The 18,167-nt window shown below is 42.4% G+C and overlaps 1 protein-coding gene across 1 annotated transcript in view; it reads left to right on the forward strand.

Moving 5' to 3' along the window:
- The first annotated feature begins 504 nt into the window (after positions 1-504).
- Positions 505-18,167, forward strand: part of CABCOCO1 (ciliary associated calcium binding coiled-coil 1) — a 194,010-nt gene continuing 176,347 nt past the window's right edge. The window contains exons 1-2 of the mRNA XM_069753618.1: positions 505-560; positions 7,778-7,884. Of these exons, the coding sequence (XP_069609719.1) occupies positions 525-560; positions 7,778-7,884 (143 nt within the window). The 5' untranslated portion in view covers positions 505-524. The remainder of the gene's footprint in view (positions 561-7,777; positions 7,885-18,167) is intronic.

Below are 18,167 nucleotides of genomic sequence, written 5' to 3' on the forward strand. Positions count from 1 at the left end.
AAAAAAAAGGCCCAGTCACCCCCTTTACCACCCCGAGTGACCACCCCGAGTGACCACCCCCTGAGTGACCACCCCGAGTGACCACCCCCTGAGTGACCACCCCGAGTGACCACCCCCTGAGTGACCACCCCCTGAGTGACCACCCCGAGTGACCACCCCCTGAGTGACCACCAAAGCAACAGGCACGGACCTGCAGAATATGAACTAAAAGTGGGAGATAACCCTGACACTGCAGTGCTGGTTAACCAGGTCACCACTATGGCACTAATTTCCTTTTTTTGGGTGGGGGGCTCAACTTTTAACAGAAGCAATCTGCCATAAGCAGCAAAGAGAAGAGAGGGCGCTCAATTGTCAGCACTGCAGCGATCACTGTCCCCAGCTTTATAGTAACGGTGCGGTACCGCACAGACCCGGGAGGACTCATCACAACAGACAGAGCAGGACGGGACTGCAGGGCGGCGAGGCGGCACGTGGGCGGCACTCCCTGGTCACCGTGGCAACAGGACGCTAACCAGGGAAGGAAGATGGCGACTCAGGAGAACAGCGGGACCGAGCAGCCGGTAATAACCCGATTACTACTACTATTGCCAAGTGTCCACACGTTATAAAGCAGGCACACCGTGTGTTGCTGAACCTGGTGCCGATGTTTGCTTATACTCTCCCGTGCAACCCTTATATTATGCTAAGTGGAATTGCTGAGACTTGTAGTTCATCGTCTGTTTTGCGTTGTACGGTGGAGCCATGGAAACATTCCTCGGGCGATCTACATAAACCAACAGAAATTAAATATAAAATAATAATATAAAGTTAGCCCGTTATAAGGCAGTTTAGTTCCTTGTCACTTTTTTCGTTGTAATTTTTTTATGTCCTGCGCAAAAAATAAATCCGCTTTCTCCTCTGTGTCAGAGAGACGGCTGCAGATGTTGTATATTTTGGTAAAATGACAGATCACATGATGGAGCCCCCGGCCCTTGTTATAGGTCAGCAACGTCCGACACTGTCGTCAGAAATCCAGGACTAATAAAATGTCCATCCATCCTCATCCTACAGAGAATAATGCAGCATCCGTTATTGCCAGCTGCCGGACCCTGGAATATGTTATTGGGGTCCGTCACTACCACTGGGATCCGTCTGATAACGGATTGAGTGATAACTAAGGAGATCAAGTTATGGGTTGGCACAGAGGCAAGTAATTCAGCTCCCTGGGCAGTTCACTAGTGTGGATTCATCACGTTGAAGGAGGTGAACAGACATTTTCCCCTTTAGTGACATCTGTGGTGGGGTTTTGGGACACTAATGCCCATAAGTCAGACCATACAGTTGCATGTAGATCACAGCACTCTGGGTAGATGGAGCACTTACAGTAGGTCTGAAGAACTAGGCACGCTGTACTTAGATTGAGGTTTACCAATACAATGTGCATTTTAATTGTACAACACAAAAGGGGAGAAGCCAGTGCTGCTTGTGGTCAGAACGCAATTTGAAAAGTGCAAATGCACATATTAATTTCTGACTGTATATCAAAATGAGATATTTAGCACACAATTGATCAATTCTTTGAGCCACCCCGCCTCTGGGTGCTGAAGACCGCTCTCATTCTCCCCTGAGTTATATTCAAGTGATAACAGCGAGAGCAGGCAATGGCTGATAGAACTGTTACTCCCATCATCCTACACCTGCTGCCGCAAATAACAGTGAGAGCAGGCGGCATTTGATGGGAGTATTCATCAGCCGCCATCTGCACTATAAATAAATGAAAAATTCGGCATGGGATTTCCTTTATTTTTGCTAACCAGCTAGGCAAAACTGACAGCTGCAGACTGCAAACTTCAGCTGTCAGCTTTAGCAAGGCTGGTTATCAAAAATAGAGGGGAACGCACACTGTTTTCGGAATTATTTATTCAAATAATTTTTAAAAAGTGCATGGGGACCCCTTTATTCTTAACTAGATGGTGGCCCGATTCTAACGCATCGGGTATTCTAGAATATGCATGTCCACGTAGTATATTGCACAGCCCACGTAGTATATTGCCCAGCGACGTAGTATATTGCCCAGCCACGTAGTATTTTAATTCCCAGCCACGTAGTATATTGCCCAGCTACGTAGTATATTGCCCAGCCACATAGTATATTGCCCAGCCACATATGTAACAGGTTAAAAAATAAAAAAGAAACATATACTCACCTTCCGAGGGCTCCTTGTAGTCCTGTCGCCTGTGTGCGGTGCATGCGGCAGCTTCCGGTCCCAGGGTTGCTATGAGCGCAGGACCTGTGATGACGTCGCGGTCACATGACCGTGACGTCATGGCAGGTCCTTCTCGCATAGCATCCTTAGCACCCGAAAATGCCGCTTGCACTGCCGAGGACAGGGCGTGACGTCAGAGAGTGAGAATAATGTTTTTTTTTGTATTATTATTATTTGTAACATTAGATCTTTTTACTATTGATGCTACATGTGCAGCATCAATAGTAAAAAGTTGGTCACACAGGGTTAATAGCTGCATTAATGGAGTGCGTTACACTGCGCTCCGGTAACGCTGGCATTAACCCTGTGTGAGGGCTGACTGGATGACTGGAGGGGAGTATGGAGCGGGCTCTGACTGCGGCGAGGAAGGAGCGGCCATATTGTCGCCGGACTGTGGCCGTCGCTGATTGGTTGTGGCAATGGTCATGGGCGTTTTGCCACGACCAATCAGCGACTTGGATTCCATGACAGAAAGAGGCCGCGACCAATGAATATCCGTGACAGACAGAAAGATGGAAGTGACCCTTAGACAATTATATAGTAGACTAGATGGCAGCCCGATTCTAAAGAATCGGGAGTCTAGAATCCATATATACTTTATTTATTCAAATGTAAGAATAATACAATTAATAAATAATAGTAAGAAAGAACAAAAATAATAGGCAGTATATGGAGAAAACACCAAACAAAAGTTCAAAATTGGTGTGAAAATGTCACTGAACCACTTCACAACTAAATATATATAGTTTTGGTAAATGGTATTATCATTTTTTTGACGAAATTCGGCAGGAGCTTGAAGAGCAACGTCACTGGGCCCGCCTCCACGCAGTAGAAACTTGCTGTGAGGTAAAAATTCAAAAATCACACCAAAATGGCGGGCGGAGTGTGTCACAGTACGGCACGTTTCTGATTGGTCGCTCGCAGCAGGCGGCAACCAATCAGACACTGGACACTGTTGACGTCACTTATCTCCGGACATTATCTCCGGACATTAGCTCCGGACATTAGCTCCGGACAGGAAGTTGGCACAAATTGCAGGAAGTAGTATTCTAGGCAATTATATATTAGATAAACAGCCTTGCTAAAGTTGACAGCTGAGGGTTGCGGCCTGCAGCAGTCAGTTTTGCCTGGCTGGTTATCTAATATATAATTGCCTAGAATACTACTTCCTGCAATTTGTGCCAACTTCCGTGGCTTTGTCCGGAGCTAATGTCCGGAGCTAATGTCCGGAGCTAATGTCCGGAGCTAATGTCCGGAGCTAATGTCCGGAGATAAGTGACGTCAACAGTGTCCAGTGTCTGATTGGTTGCCGCCTGCTGCGAGCGACCAATCAGAAACGTGCCGTACTGTGACACACTCCGCCCGCCATTTTGGTGTGATTTTTGAATTTTTACCTCACAGCAAGTTTCTACTGCGTGGAGGCGGGCCCAGTGACGTTGCTCTTCAAGCTCCTGCCGAATTTCGTCAAAAAAATGATAATACCATTTACCAAAACTATATATATTTAGTTGTGAAGTGGTTCAGTGACATTTTCACACCAATTTTGAACTTTTGTTTGGTGTTTTCTCCATATACTGCCTATTATTTTTGTTCTTTCTTACTATTATTTATTAATTGTATTATTCTTACATTTGAATAAATAAAGTATATATGGATTCTAGACTCCCGATTCTTTAGAATCGGGCTGCCATCTAGTCAAAAATAAAGGAAAACCCACACTGGACTTTTCATTTATTTGTCTATAGCGCAGTCAGCGGGTGATTAATACGCCCATCAGCCACTGCCTGCTCTCACTATTATCGCTTGAATATAACTCTCAAAATTCTCCCTTGCTTGTGCTGATCTTCTGCAGAGCAGGGGAGAAAGATGAGAGCCGTTTTCAGAACCCAACACCAGGGAACTGCGCTAACAGTACTGCTGCTACCCAAACGGCAGTATGTGTTACACTGATAACACACAGATGTCATCCGTGTGTCATCAGTGTGCACGTGTGCAGGATGTTTTGCTGCTGTGCTGCTGTTAAAAATTGGACAGGTCAGTGTATTTTGCTCATGGACACACAGTCCATGGAAACACTGACATGTGCACAGACCCATTCACGTAAATGGGTCTATGAGTGTAAGTGTCTCCAGTACGTGGGAAAACTGTCAACACACATACTGGACAGACTGATGTGTGAAAGAGGCCTTAGGGTACCGTCACACAGTGGCATTTTGATCGCTACGACGGCACGATTTGTGACGTTCCAGCGATATATCCGTGACGTTCCAGCGATATCGCTGTGTCTGACACGCTCCTGCGATTAGGGACCCCGCTGAGAATCGTACATCGTAGCAGATCGTTTGAAACTTTCTTTCGTCGTCTAGTGTCCCGCTGTGGCGGCATGATCACACGGTGTAACAAAGGTGTGCACGATATTGCATACAATGTGCGCATAGTAACCAACGGCTTCTACATCGCACATACGTCATGAAATTATCGCTCCAGCGTCGTACATTGCAAAGTGTGACAGCAGTCTACGACGCTGGAGCGATATTGTTACGATGCTGGAGCGTCACGGATCGTGCCGTCGTAGCGATCAAAATGCCACTGTGTGACGGTACCCTTACAATGAGCGTTGCTTTACCATATTCGCCCCTACTAAATGCAGTGAATATGAGGAAGATCTCAGCTCCAATGTGGAGCTTACTCTTTGCCACATGGGGCTTTTTTTGCCTTCTTCTGGATCAACATGTTAGGGCATGTTAGGTTAGGCTATGGGTTGAATTAGATGGACTTAAAGTCTTCCTTCAACCTTAATAACTATGTTACTATGTTACTATGTAGTGTCTCCCAACTCCAGCTCTCAAGAGCCACCAACACATTATGTTTTTAGGATATCCATAGTGTTGCTCAGGTGATGGAATTATTGCCTGTGCAGGTGATGCAGTTATCACCTGGGCAAGACTGAAGAAATGCTGAAAACCTGTTGGTGGCTCCCGACTACTGGAGATGGGGAACACTGCTCTGTGCTATTGACCGAGACCCTGTATGTACAAATCACGACATGGACAAAAAGGGCCCCTGTGCAAAAACAATATGTGGGACCTTTGCAGTCTAATAGCTCATCATAATGTACAATTCCACCTATCTTGGAGGTGGTAATGGTCTCCTTTACCTCTTGAGCCCCTCCAATGATATGCCCGCCTCTGAATTAACATGCAAATTGGATTGCTAATAAATATCACCTCAATCTAACTATGAAGTGCCTAATTCTTCATATCCATTTGAGAGCATTCTAGGTTTCCTTCTTTCATGCTCATTTATATTTTGGTCTTGAAGGACAAAACCCACTGAACCCAGTCATGGCTGCAGCCTATCAACAAAGCAGCGTCCTAGAGGCATCGCTGGACCTGGTGAGAGTGAGTTTAACTGATTTTCTTATTTTTATGTACAGTACAGACCAAAAGTTTGGACACACCTTCTCATTTAACCCCTTAATCCCATATGACGTACTATCCCGTCCAGGTGACCTGGGACTTAATTCCCAGTGACGGGATAGTACGTCATATGCGATCGGCCGCGCTCACGGGGGGAGCGCGGCCGATCGCGGCCGGGTGTCAGCTGACTATCGCAGCTGACATCCGGCACTATGTGCCAGGAGCGGTCACGGACCGCTCCCGGCACATTAACCCCCTACACACCGCGATCAAACATGATCGCGATGTGCCGGCGGTACAGGGAAGCATCGCGCAGGGAGGGGGCTCCCTGCGTGCTTCCCTAAGACGATCGGTACACGGTGATGTACTCACCGTGTACCGAGCGTCTTCTCCCTGCAGTCCCCGGATCCAAAATGGCCGCGGGGCTGCATCCGGGTCCTGCAGGGAGTACTTCCGGGTCGCCTGCAGGTGCTGGTAAGCCTGCAGCGATGTCAGTGAGATTGCCGATCTTACAGAGTGCTGTGCAAACTGTAAGATTGGCGATCTGTGATGTCCCCCCCTGGGACAAAGTAAAAAAGTAAAAAAAAAAATTTCCACATGTGTAAAAACAAACAAACTACTAAATAAATAAATAAATAAAAAAATATTATTCCCATAAATACATTTCTTTATCTAAAAAACAAACAAAAAAAAAACAATAAATGTACACATATTTAGTATCGCCGCGTCCGTAACTACCCGACCTATAAAACTGTCCCACTAGTTAACCCCTTCAGTGAACACCGTAAAAAAAAACGAGCCAAAAAACAACGCTTTATTATCATACCACCGAACAAAAAGTGGAATAACACGCGATCAAAAAGACGGATATAAATAACCATGATACCGCTGAAAACGTCATCTTGTCCCGCAAAAAATGAGCCACCACAAAGCATAATAAGCAAAAAAATAAAAAAGTTATAGTCCTGAGTTACTCTCCTTCTTGGTCAAATATCCCTTACACAGCCTGGAGGTGTGTTTGGGGTCATTGTCCTGTTGAAAAATAAATGATGGTCCAACTGAACGTAAACCAGATGGAATATCATGCAAGATGCTGTGGTTGTCATGCTGGTTCAGTATGCCTTCAATTTTGAATAAATCCCCAACAGTGTCACCAGCAAGGCACCCCCACATCATTACACCTCCTCCAAGTGATGGGGTGCTACGCCAGATGACCTGGCCTCCACAGTCACCAGACCTGAACCCAATCGAGATGGTTTGGGGTGAGCAGGACCGCAGAGTGAAGGCAAAAGGTCCAACAAGTGCTAAGCATCTCTGGGAACTCCTTCAAGATTGTTGGAAAACCATTCCAGGTGACTACCTCTTGATTCTCATCAAGAGAATACCAAGAGTGTGCAAAGCAGTCATCAAAGCAAAAGGTGGCTACTTTGAAGAACCTAGAATATAAGACATAATTTCAGTTGTTTCACACTTTTTTGTTAAGTATATAATTCCACATGTATCAATTCATAGTTTTGATGCCTTCAGTGTGAATATACAATTTTCATAGTCATGAAAATACAGAAAAATCTTTAAACGAGAAGGTGTGTCCAAACTTTTGGTCTGTGCTGTAGGCCAACCTGGGCTTCCATAACACCTCAGCAGTGCCACAGACTGATCGCCTCTATGCCACGCCGCATTGATACAGTAATTGATGCAAAAGGAGCCCCGACCAAGTATTCACTGCATTTACTGAACATACATTTCAGTAGGCCAACATTCCGGATTTTAAAATCATTTTTCAAGCCGGTGTTATAAAGTATTCTAATTTACTGAGATAATGACTTTGGGTTTTCATTGACTGTAAGCCATAATCATCAACATTAACAGAAATAAACACTTGGAATACATCACTCTGTTTGTAATGACTCTATATAATATACGAGTTTCACTTTTTGTATTGAAGAACTGAATTAAATGAACTTTTTGGAGATATTCTGATTTTGTGAGAAGCACCTGTACATATCACCTGACTCAGGCACAGCTTTTGGAGGCCGTACAGCAGGTGGATTGGAGGACGTGCACTCTTTTTCACTGTAAAATAGTCTCTCACTTGTTTTCTCTTCCTGGACAGGATGATGTCCCTGGATGTACATCGGAGGATCTCTCATTACAATCTTTCCTCTCTCCTTCACAAATAAATGCTCTATTGGAGGTACAAGATGTGGATGAAACACAAAGGTATAAATATAAACTACACTTATTACATATCTGATAAATATGCTATTGGACATCCCTTGTTGACACTTGTGTATTTTTTGTCCTTGCTATCCGCAATGTTGAAGATCCTGAATCCAGGACTAATGTTAATCACTGCATTTGTACAGATGGCCGCCTGCTGCATCCATAGTTCAGGCTATTCCCCTTGATATCAGGATGTGGGCCATACTCTGCTAACAGAAGGCAGTGGAAACAATGCAAGGCAAGATTGCCTTGTGCAGGCATGTACTACGTAGGACAGAGAATGAACTTCAATCCAATATTGCGGCCAGCATGCAGCCAGCGGGTAAGGAAAGGGTGAACCAAAAACCCCCAAACCCCGCCTCCATGGCTGAAGATTGTTCCCTCCAAATTCAGGTGACAGTGTCCCTTTAAAGCGTACGTCCACCCTTGCACCAAAAAGTGAGTTTAATTTTGTCATAAATAATAACCCTGCCAGTTTCCCATCATTTGCCTCCTCTGCTAAGACTAATTCGGATCTTCATGCATCCAACATGGCTTCCATGGAAGTGTGGGGAACGCAGTAAGTCTGAATTACTTCTGGACAGCACAGGATTCGATTCGGCATGAGAAACAATCGCATCATTCTGCGAGTGCATCTGATGATCATGTGCACCCATACAAGTCTACAGATGCATGTGAAACATTGGACTGCAGTCAGGTGTCATCCGAGTGCAGTCCAATTACCGTGGACACAAAAAAATGGAAAAATTAAGTTCTCCATCTTCTCTGCATCAGTGATACGATTCTTGCATGCTATAGAATCAGATCGCACTAAGGTGACACTCTGATCAAACTATGACAGAGTGTGATCCGAGTGTCATTAGCATAACTGGCCCAATTCTCTTGCAGGAGAGAATCAAAGACCCCAGCATAAAATTGAATTTATATAGCTCAGGATCATGAGACTTGCAGAATTCAGTCAATTATTATTAAACTCTCTTCTATCCAGAGGGGTAGAATGAAGCTCTGGCCCGCAATGCAAGAATCTCACCGTGTCTGCAAATTAAGATTCTAGTATCAAAATGTTCAAAAAACACATATTCAATATGTGGGGGGATCAATAGTGTATATTCCCCCCTAAAGTAAGTCAAATAAATAGAGTACTAACAAAGACATATTTGCACTCAAGAGAAAACTGTAGTTGTCATGATCCGTTCTGGGGTTTAGTCTTGTCTGCCTTTTTCCCAGCTGATCATGTCAAGGGTTAACTTTGCTCTGCCTCATTCTCGGTTCAGGTTTGCTATTTAGCTCCGATGCATCCTGCTGGTGGTGTCAGCTATAGTTCTGCCTTCGGTGTGTGAACCTGACTCTGGTAGATCTTGATTTGTCCTGCTGTGATCCCTGACTTGCCCCATGTCTGTTGACTCCCTCAGTCTGCCCTTTCCCAGTGGTTCCCTGTAAGTTTTTTTTGTTTCCTTGGTTTTGACTTGGCTTGTATTCGGACTCTCTTCTGCCTTCTGTCTTTGTCTTATCCGCTTCCGACCATTGCTGAGCCCCCTGGCTTGTTCCTGACCACGTGTACTGCTGCGACCTCTGGTACTTCTGCTTCTGACTGTTTTTTGACTCGGCTTGTCTGACCACTCTCTCGCCACTTGGTGGTGCCTGTGCTGCTGCTCTGTGGTGCTACTCTGTGTGTGCAGCCTCACTTTGTGCACCGTTTGTGCAGTGAGAATTTCATTTAGCAAAATCTTTCATCCTTCTTGGACATTTCTGTCCTTTAGAACATCCAGCCATTCGACCTTTCCTACCCTCTTTCTGAGTTCATTAAAATCTGCCTTTCCGAAGTCCATATCTTAAAGTCTGAGTCCTCACTGGTCTTCTTCCTCTTGTAATCCAAAATTCGGGGATAGCATGATCGCTGCCTCCTAAATTCCCAGCCACCTTTACGTCCTCAACCATTTCCTCCCTGTTGGTAATAATTAGGTCCAAGATTGCAGATCCTCTTGTCTCTCTTCTGCAAAAGAAGATAAGAATTTTTTGGACCTGTTACTTTTGCATGAGAGAGATTCCCATCAAATATATGGATAGTTAAACTCTCCCGTGATCACTGTGTCATATGTGTTGTGAACAGAGACATCTGATGTAAAAATAATTCAACCATACCTTCAGTCTGTCCAGGTGGCTTATAGTAAACACTTATAATAGTCTCCATTTTGTTCTTCTCTCTTTGTATTCTTACCCAAACAGTTTCTACAGAGCTACCAGTCTCTGAAGCTTGGATCTCTGTGGAGATATATGTTTTACTAACATACAATGCAACACCTCCCCTTTTATTGTGAACAACCTCTTTAAGGTGAATGATACACAGTGATGTTGGTACATCCATGAAGATTGGGAGGGGGTGGTAGGTTTTGAGGGTATTTTTTGTCATGTTCTCTTTTATTTTGATTTCTTTCTGTAATATGGAATGTTTATTTGTATAGGAAAATTGAACATAAAGAGATTAAAAAAATTACAACCAGAAAAAAAATATTATTAAAAATACTATAGGTGATACATTGCTTTTAAAGTCTCTGAATGAAAAAAGTCCAGGTAACCTAAGCAAAGCCTTCTCTGTACAAACAATTTTCCCAAGATCTTGACTTGGGGCACAGTTTCTATAGTATTTTTATTATTTGGATTCTACTATCCAAAAGAACACAACCACTTTAATGCATCCTGAAACATACCAGGGATATGAGGCTGCAGACTATGACTACCAGATATCAGTGACATCTATAAGAAAGGATCTGGATTATATTCATGAAGTCTGACAGATACTGAGCAGTGACTGCTGGAGGTTTATGATCGTATAGTACATAATCCATAATTTATATAGTTTTGAGAGCAGCTATAACACAGCTAGGAAGGCTTTGAAAACCTAAAGCTTAGGGAACTTTATTGTGCTGGAAGCTGTTACATCTCGACTCATCTCATGCTTTATGTAATCTTTGTACTTGATGCAACATGGTTGCATTTGTTGGATCCAGCATGCTACATATTCAGATTTATTTAGTTTAGCTTTAAAGGGGGTGTTCTCAAGATCACATTGGTGGCTCACAGTGTTTTAGATCAACAATTACTATATGCAAATGCAATTAAGTTTACTTAATGAACAAATCTTGAGTATAGACCCCCAAAATATCCCATCTTTACTCTTTATTTACATTTCATTGGGTCTGGGTCCTCCTCTGCCACCCGTATATTTTGAAGTAAACTACAAGAGTTATGGTCCATCCTGATTGGGTACATCTTGTCAAAATGAGATAGCTTTTACGCTCTTTTGATCATATTAATATCAACTGAGTATACCATGTTATTTACATAGAGCACTAAGGTGGAACAGTGTAAGGTCACCAGCATCGTAATAGAACCCAAATAGGGTATATTTAATCCAGAAAAAATGGGACCAAAAAAAGGACCATATTGGACCACTGCACTCAAATCGACAAAGACCAATAGAAAGGAAGCAGCATAAAGTCCAGATAAATATGTAGAACAAACTTTATTAATGATAATTCCAGGTTTAAAAACGACAGGGGGAAATAATCCCCGTGCTGTACTCAGCACGCACCTACATGAATAGGGGACAGGTGCCTACAGTATAAATATATCCACATTGTAACCGAGACAGGTATCACAGAAAAATCAAAGTGACTGTGCAAGTTAATAAAGTTCAAACACCTGCATTAATTATTATTAATTATATTTATACTGTAGGCACCTGTCCCCTGTTCATGTAGGTGCGTGCTGAGTACAGCACGGGGATTATTTCCCCCTTTCGTTTTTAAACCTGGAATTATCATTAATAAAGTTTGTTCTACATATTTATCTGGACTTTATGCTGCTTCCTTTCTTCTGGTCTTTGTCATGTTATTTACATGTACTATTTCCATTTACTTACTACCCGGCATTTGCGCCTTTTGTTTTTACCTTACGTTTTGTATGGCCATAGTGTGAATTTGCATTCATGCATTGCACTTATATCAGCATGTGTTCCAGCTCATTTCTTTGCTTTTGCTTTATTTTTTTGTACTTTGTACATACAGGGGTGTGGCTCCCCCTTTTTGGCCTGGTCATCTTGACAATATAGCTTTATACAGGCAGGTGCAAAACAGTCAGGTCTGGGTCCTGGTCTTTCACAGTTCATTAATATTATTATTATTATTTATTTATATAGCACCATTGATTCCATGGTGCTGTACATGAGAAGGGGTTACATACAAGTTACAAATATTACATACAGTAAACAAACTAACAATGACGGACTGATACAGAGGGGCGAGGACCCTGCCCTTGCGGGCTTACATTCTACAGAATGATGAAGACTATTTTGATGTTGGAAGCACTGAGCAAACTACTTAGAAGGGTACTGGGGAAAACCTGATAATTGTGGAACATTTACCCCTTGAAATGTAATAAAACCGTCCAGAATCTTGTATAATTACATTAAAGCTTTTTACGTTTCCAAATGGGAAAAAATATAGAGAAGGCTCAAATATGAAAATCATACTACCTTTCCCAACCACTGCTGCTCCTCTTCCAGCTGCCAAGGTCCCCTGACTCTCGCCATATTTCTTCTTACAGGATGGCCATGTAACCACTGCAGACAATCGCTACGCTGTAGTGGTTTTCAACACGTCACTGTTGAAGCTAGTGTTTGGCTGCAACAGTCATATGGCCTGCGGGCAGTGATGGAAGAGGAATTGCAGCAGATCGGTAACATGAGTAGGATTTACCGTATATACTCAAGTATAATTATACGGATGGCTAGTACTCGACTGAGTAGGGTAAAAGGTGCTAGTGAAAGGGAACCCAGTGTTCCATAAATCCAAGTCAAATATAGAGTCACTGCACACAGTTGAAGAGTATGCTTAAGGTGAATTTGCTTTATTGACAGTGATAGGTGAAGCGACAATTTAGAAGACGTTTCGGCCGGACAACGGCCTTTATCATATAGTCGCCTTTTGGCTAAGGAATCACCTGTTAAGTATTGTCACTGCTATGTAGTGTTTCACAAAGGCGCAATGTGTCCAGTCTGGCAAGTGGTCCAATATAGGATTCAGGTAGTCAGGAAAGCAATGTCCTGACAGTTTTGCCTGGGGATCATTGGTGGCACAGTGTCATATGCGAGCACCACCGTGCTGGAGCAGTGTGTGCTCGCATATGACACTGCGCCACCAATGATCCCCAGGCAAAACTGTCAGGACATTGCTTTCCTGACTACCTCAATCCTATATTGGACCACCTGCCAGACTGGACACATTGCACCTTTGTGAAACACTACATAGCAGTGACAATACTTACCCGGTGATTCCTTATCCAAAAGGCGACTATATGATAAAGGCCATTGTCCGGCCGAAACGTCTTCTAAATTGTCGCTTCACCTATCACCGTCAATAAAGCAAATTTACCTTAAGCATACTCTTCAACTGTGTGCAGTGACTCTATATTTGACTTATACTCAAGTATAAGCCGAGATTTTAAGCCCGCTTTTTTTGGCTGAAAGTGCCCTTCTTGGCTTATACTCCAGTCATTGTCCCTGGGGGGTCGGCAGGGGAGGGGGAGCAGTGGCTGTGACATACTCACCTGCTCCTGGTGAGGTCCTTGCATCTCCGATGATCTCCAGGTGCCAACATCTCTTCCAGCTTTGAGCGGTCACATGGTACCGCTCATAACAGTAATGAATATGGACGAGACTCCACTCCCATAGGGCTGGAGCCGCATATTCATTACTGTAATGAGCGGTACCGGTGACCGCTCAATGCTGGAAGAGCTGTCATGCCCGGAGAGTCCATCAGAGAAACTGCTAGGGATCGGTGAGTATAATGGGGAGGAGAAGCACGGAGATATTCACCTCTCCTCGTTCCCCCACTGGTCGCCATCTTCCGCGTCATTTGCCTGTGGCGCTCAGGTCAGATGCCGCGATGACGTGGCTAGTGTGCGCCCTCTGCCTGAGCGTCAGTGCGGAGGATGGGGAAGACACAGCGGCACCCGGCAGTGGAACGGGGAAAGGTGACTATAGCAAATGCCGGGGGCCTGAGCAATGAGAGGTGAGTATGTCTTTTATTTTTAAATCGCAGCAACAGCATATGGGGCATAATAGTCTATGGAGCATCTTATGGGGCCATAATCAACCTTTGTGGAGCATTATGCAGGGCAAATGTGTCTATGGAGCATCTTATGGGGCAATAATCAGTATTTGTGCAGCATTATATGGGGCAAATGTCTGTATGGAGCATCTTATGGGGCCATAATCAGCATTTGTGCAGCATTGTATGGGGCAAATGTCTGTATGGAGCATCTTATGGGGCCATAATCAGCATTTGTGCAGCATTATATGGGGCAAATGTCTGTATGGAGCATATTATGAGGCCATAATCAACATTTGTGCAGCATTATATGGGTCATATTTTAATTTGGAGCATCTTATGGGGCCATCATGAACTGTATGGAGCATTATATGGGGCGTATTTTGTATGGAGCATCTCATGGGGCTCATCATGAACTGTATGGAGCATTATGTAGGGCTCCTGATTAAATATGGATATTCAAAAACACTTAACCTACTGATGTCTAAATTAATTTTACTTTTATAGGTATTTTTATTTTTGACATTTACCGGTAGCTGCTGCATTTCACACCCTAGGCTTATACTCGAGTCATTAAGTTTTCCTATTTTTTGTGGCAAAATTATGGGTCTCGGCTTATACTCGGGTCGGCTTATACTCGAGTATATATGGAATTTAATTTTTGTTTGCATATTGGAAAACTACTTTAAATACTGAATAACAATAATGCGTCGTAACTAGTCTCTTAAATAAAAGCTGAAGGATGTGCAATTTTTCAGCTGTGGCTGCTACGCATTGCACGGATAAGAGTGCTGTTCAGCAAGAGCTAAGAACTGCTGATTAGTTGAGGTGCTGGTGTCAGTTCTAAAAATACATCATCAAAATGATATGCCCAGACAACATTGAGGGTCCCAGCAATCAGACCCCCAATGATCAGTAAGTTATCATATTGGGTATTGATAAATAATTTAATTTATCCTTTCATACAGATTGTTTATCTCCATCATTCAATGAAAGTACATAGATTATAGCACTGGATGGACAGAACTTATTTGTCCTCGAGTTCATCCAAACACGATTGTGCCTCAGCTGTTTCACAAAGTGTATTCTCTTCTAATGAGAAGTTGAGTACAACTCTCGTATTTTAAGAGATTTTCTCTTGAACGAATCTTCATATTATGCAAAGTATTACAAGCCCTGAGGTTAATGAAATACCATCCTAATGACTACTTAGAGTTCACTCCATTATAATATCTCTGCTTTAGATTTTTTATATACAGATTACTTATGCTAGTTGGTATTTTACATTAAATAGAACAAGGCAATCACTCTTAAGATTAATGGGTTACACAGAAACTGCTGGGGCACCAGCTGATGTAAAAACCACCTGATACAAAGATGGATCTATTCAGGGGTAGACATACCATTGGTCCAACCTGTTCAGCCGGCCAAGAGCCCAAGAGGTAAAGGGGCCACTTCGACGTCCTCTGCAGTAACCAGCTTCTGCCACAGACACATACACAGTTTTTTGCGCAGGGGACATCTTCTGTCTGTTTCCGCCTGTAGATCTTCTGCATTTGTCAAAGGTCACATTGGGTCAACAGCAGTACAATATTTACTGGTTCCTTCTGCCATAAACCCACTTTAATGTCTTTAGAAAAGTAATCAATGATGTTAAACTCCCTTGTAACTAAAAAAGGAATGGAAGAAAATAATATTTTCTCATTGACTCTGTTGTCTAATGTTGTCTCTCCGTGGCTTGCTCCACTAACAAGGCAATCTTTGGGAAGAGTCAGACCAATATATAACTCGGGGATCACAACGCACTTCTCAGATTGGCAGGTGGCTCTCTCGACCCGAGCATGACAGCATGTATTTCTATGCAGCTATCATGTTGGGTCTGGAGAGCCACCAGCCAGTCCGAGCATTGCATTGCGATCCCCGTCCGAGTTATATGGCCATCTGACTCTTCCCTTATTCCTATTTGTATGGAGAGTAGAGTAAAGCGATCCTTCCCCCCAGACCTGACAAGTGACCATATATTTCTCTTATACAGTCACCCTACCTGCTGCTCTCATTTATCTTCTGATGCCTTCTCTGCTCAGATTGGCAATTCGTTCTTCCTGCTGTTATGATGGTTGCCACAGCGTCATTGGAATTGTGGAAGTAAATCTAAACCATACCTCCATTGACTATCTTGTGCTGTAAACTAGGGAATGCAGAGGAGATGTGGTTTTGACCTACCCACTGCACTCCACATACTACTTTGGTGTAAATGTTGGAAACAGAAGGTGATGGGGAAGCAAGCACAGGTCACCAGGTAGGGTGACTATGTTTGAGAAATATAATTGGTTATGTGATAAATGCATGAACAGTGGGGGTCCCATGTCCACTGCGTGATTGGATTGGTAGTGAACCTGCATGAGCACTGCTCCATCCATTGTGTATTGCGGCCATGCATGTATGCTATCGATCCCATAGACCCCTTTAAGGAAAGCGTGAACGCTCTTCCATCACTGCAACAGAATTCTTGTTTGCTTTCTGCTATGATCTTTCAGAAAGTACCAACAAGGTGGATGTGATTGGCAAACAGAGCACTTCAGTTTAGGGAAGAGGAGATATTACCATTGCCTACGGCAGACATACACAAGAGTGTTGTCATGCAAGAAAATAACAGAATGTACCTTGGGCCTCTTTGTTGTTAACATCTGCAGTGGTCCAAGACGTTTATGGCATATCTTTTCAACATACAGTACAGACCAAAAGTTTGGATACACCTTCTCAATTCAAGATTTTTCTGTATTTTCATGACTATGAAAATTGTACATTATATATATAAGACATAATTTTAGTTGTTTCACACTTTTTTGTTAAGTATATAATTCCACATGTGTTAATTCATGGTTTTGATGCCTTCCGTGTGAATGTACAATTTTCATAGTCAAAAATCTTTAAATGAGAAGGTGTGTCCAAACTTTTGGTCTGCACTGTATATAAAGATGGAAATACCCCATTAAATTTTATGAAGTAAGAAATCGTTTTCGAAGCAGAAACCGTCGCTGTTCCCAACCCCAGCCAACACTTTATGTCAGATTTTAAGAAAAATAATATGTACAGGCAAAGAAACTCCAAACAGGAAAACAGGATACATTTGTTATTGTTTTAATAAAAAAATTGAGTTTTCTTTTTTTTTAAAGAAAAATTAAATAACTGTAATAAAAATCTGTAACCTAAATGTCTATTTTACTCAGTTTTTCTGTTCTCTGAACGTAAATTCTGAATGTTTTTCAACCGGCAGGTATAATTTCTTTTGTCATAAAAAATATTAAAAAAATTAGGAACTATAACACAAAGTGTGGATGTGCTCATATGTATGGAAAATACAGTTGCAACCAGAATGTTACCCAGGCGAATTTTCATTTTAGTACTTTAGTTTTTTCCTTCCTTCAAAAAGCCGTACCTTTTTTTATGTTGACATAGAAGTATTGAGACCTTATTTTTTTTGTGGATTGAGTTGTAGATTTGAATGACACTATTTGTTGTACCACATAATAGGAAAAAAATTCAAGTAGGATGAAATGGTGAAAAAACAATGCATTTCTGCCATAGTTTTCTGGGTTTGATTTGACAGTGTTCATTGAGCGGTAAAAATTGCCTAATCACGTGATTCACCAGGTCAGTAATATTACGACAATACCAAGCTTGCAAATGTTTGTTTACTATGTAAATGGAGAAAACAATTACAGTAATACATTTGCAAAAAAAAAATTGGTTTCTGTCGCCATTTTCTGATCAACAACGTTTTTATTTTTCCTGTGTGAGGTCTAATTTTTTCAGTGGTGAGCTGATGATTTATTGACCACACGCTGGGTTAGATATGACACTTTGGTTACTTCTTGTTTTTTTCTTTTCGGGGGAAATTTGTTGCCTGAGAAACTGGAATTTTTGCATTTCAATAGTTAGCTTCGTTATGGTATTTACTGCATAGGTTAGTTAGTATTATGTTTTGATAACCTGGACTTTTACATATGTGGCAGTACGAAAAATATATATTTTATTATATTTTATATTTCTTTATTTTAATGGAAGGTAAAAGGAAGTAATTAGAATTTTTATACTTTTAAAACTTTTTAAACTCTAGTTTTTTAGTCCCCTTAGGGCACCTGAACCTGGGATTGTTTGATTACTCAT

The sequence above is a fragment of the Ranitomeya imitator genome, chromosome 2 (assembly GCF_032444005.1).
Source record: "Ranitomeya imitator isolate aRanImi1 chromosome 2, aRanImi1.pri, whole genome shotgun sequence".
Taxonomy (NCBI): Eukaryota; Metazoa; Chordata; class Amphibia; order Anura; family Dendrobatidae; genus Ranitomeya; species Ranitomeya imitator.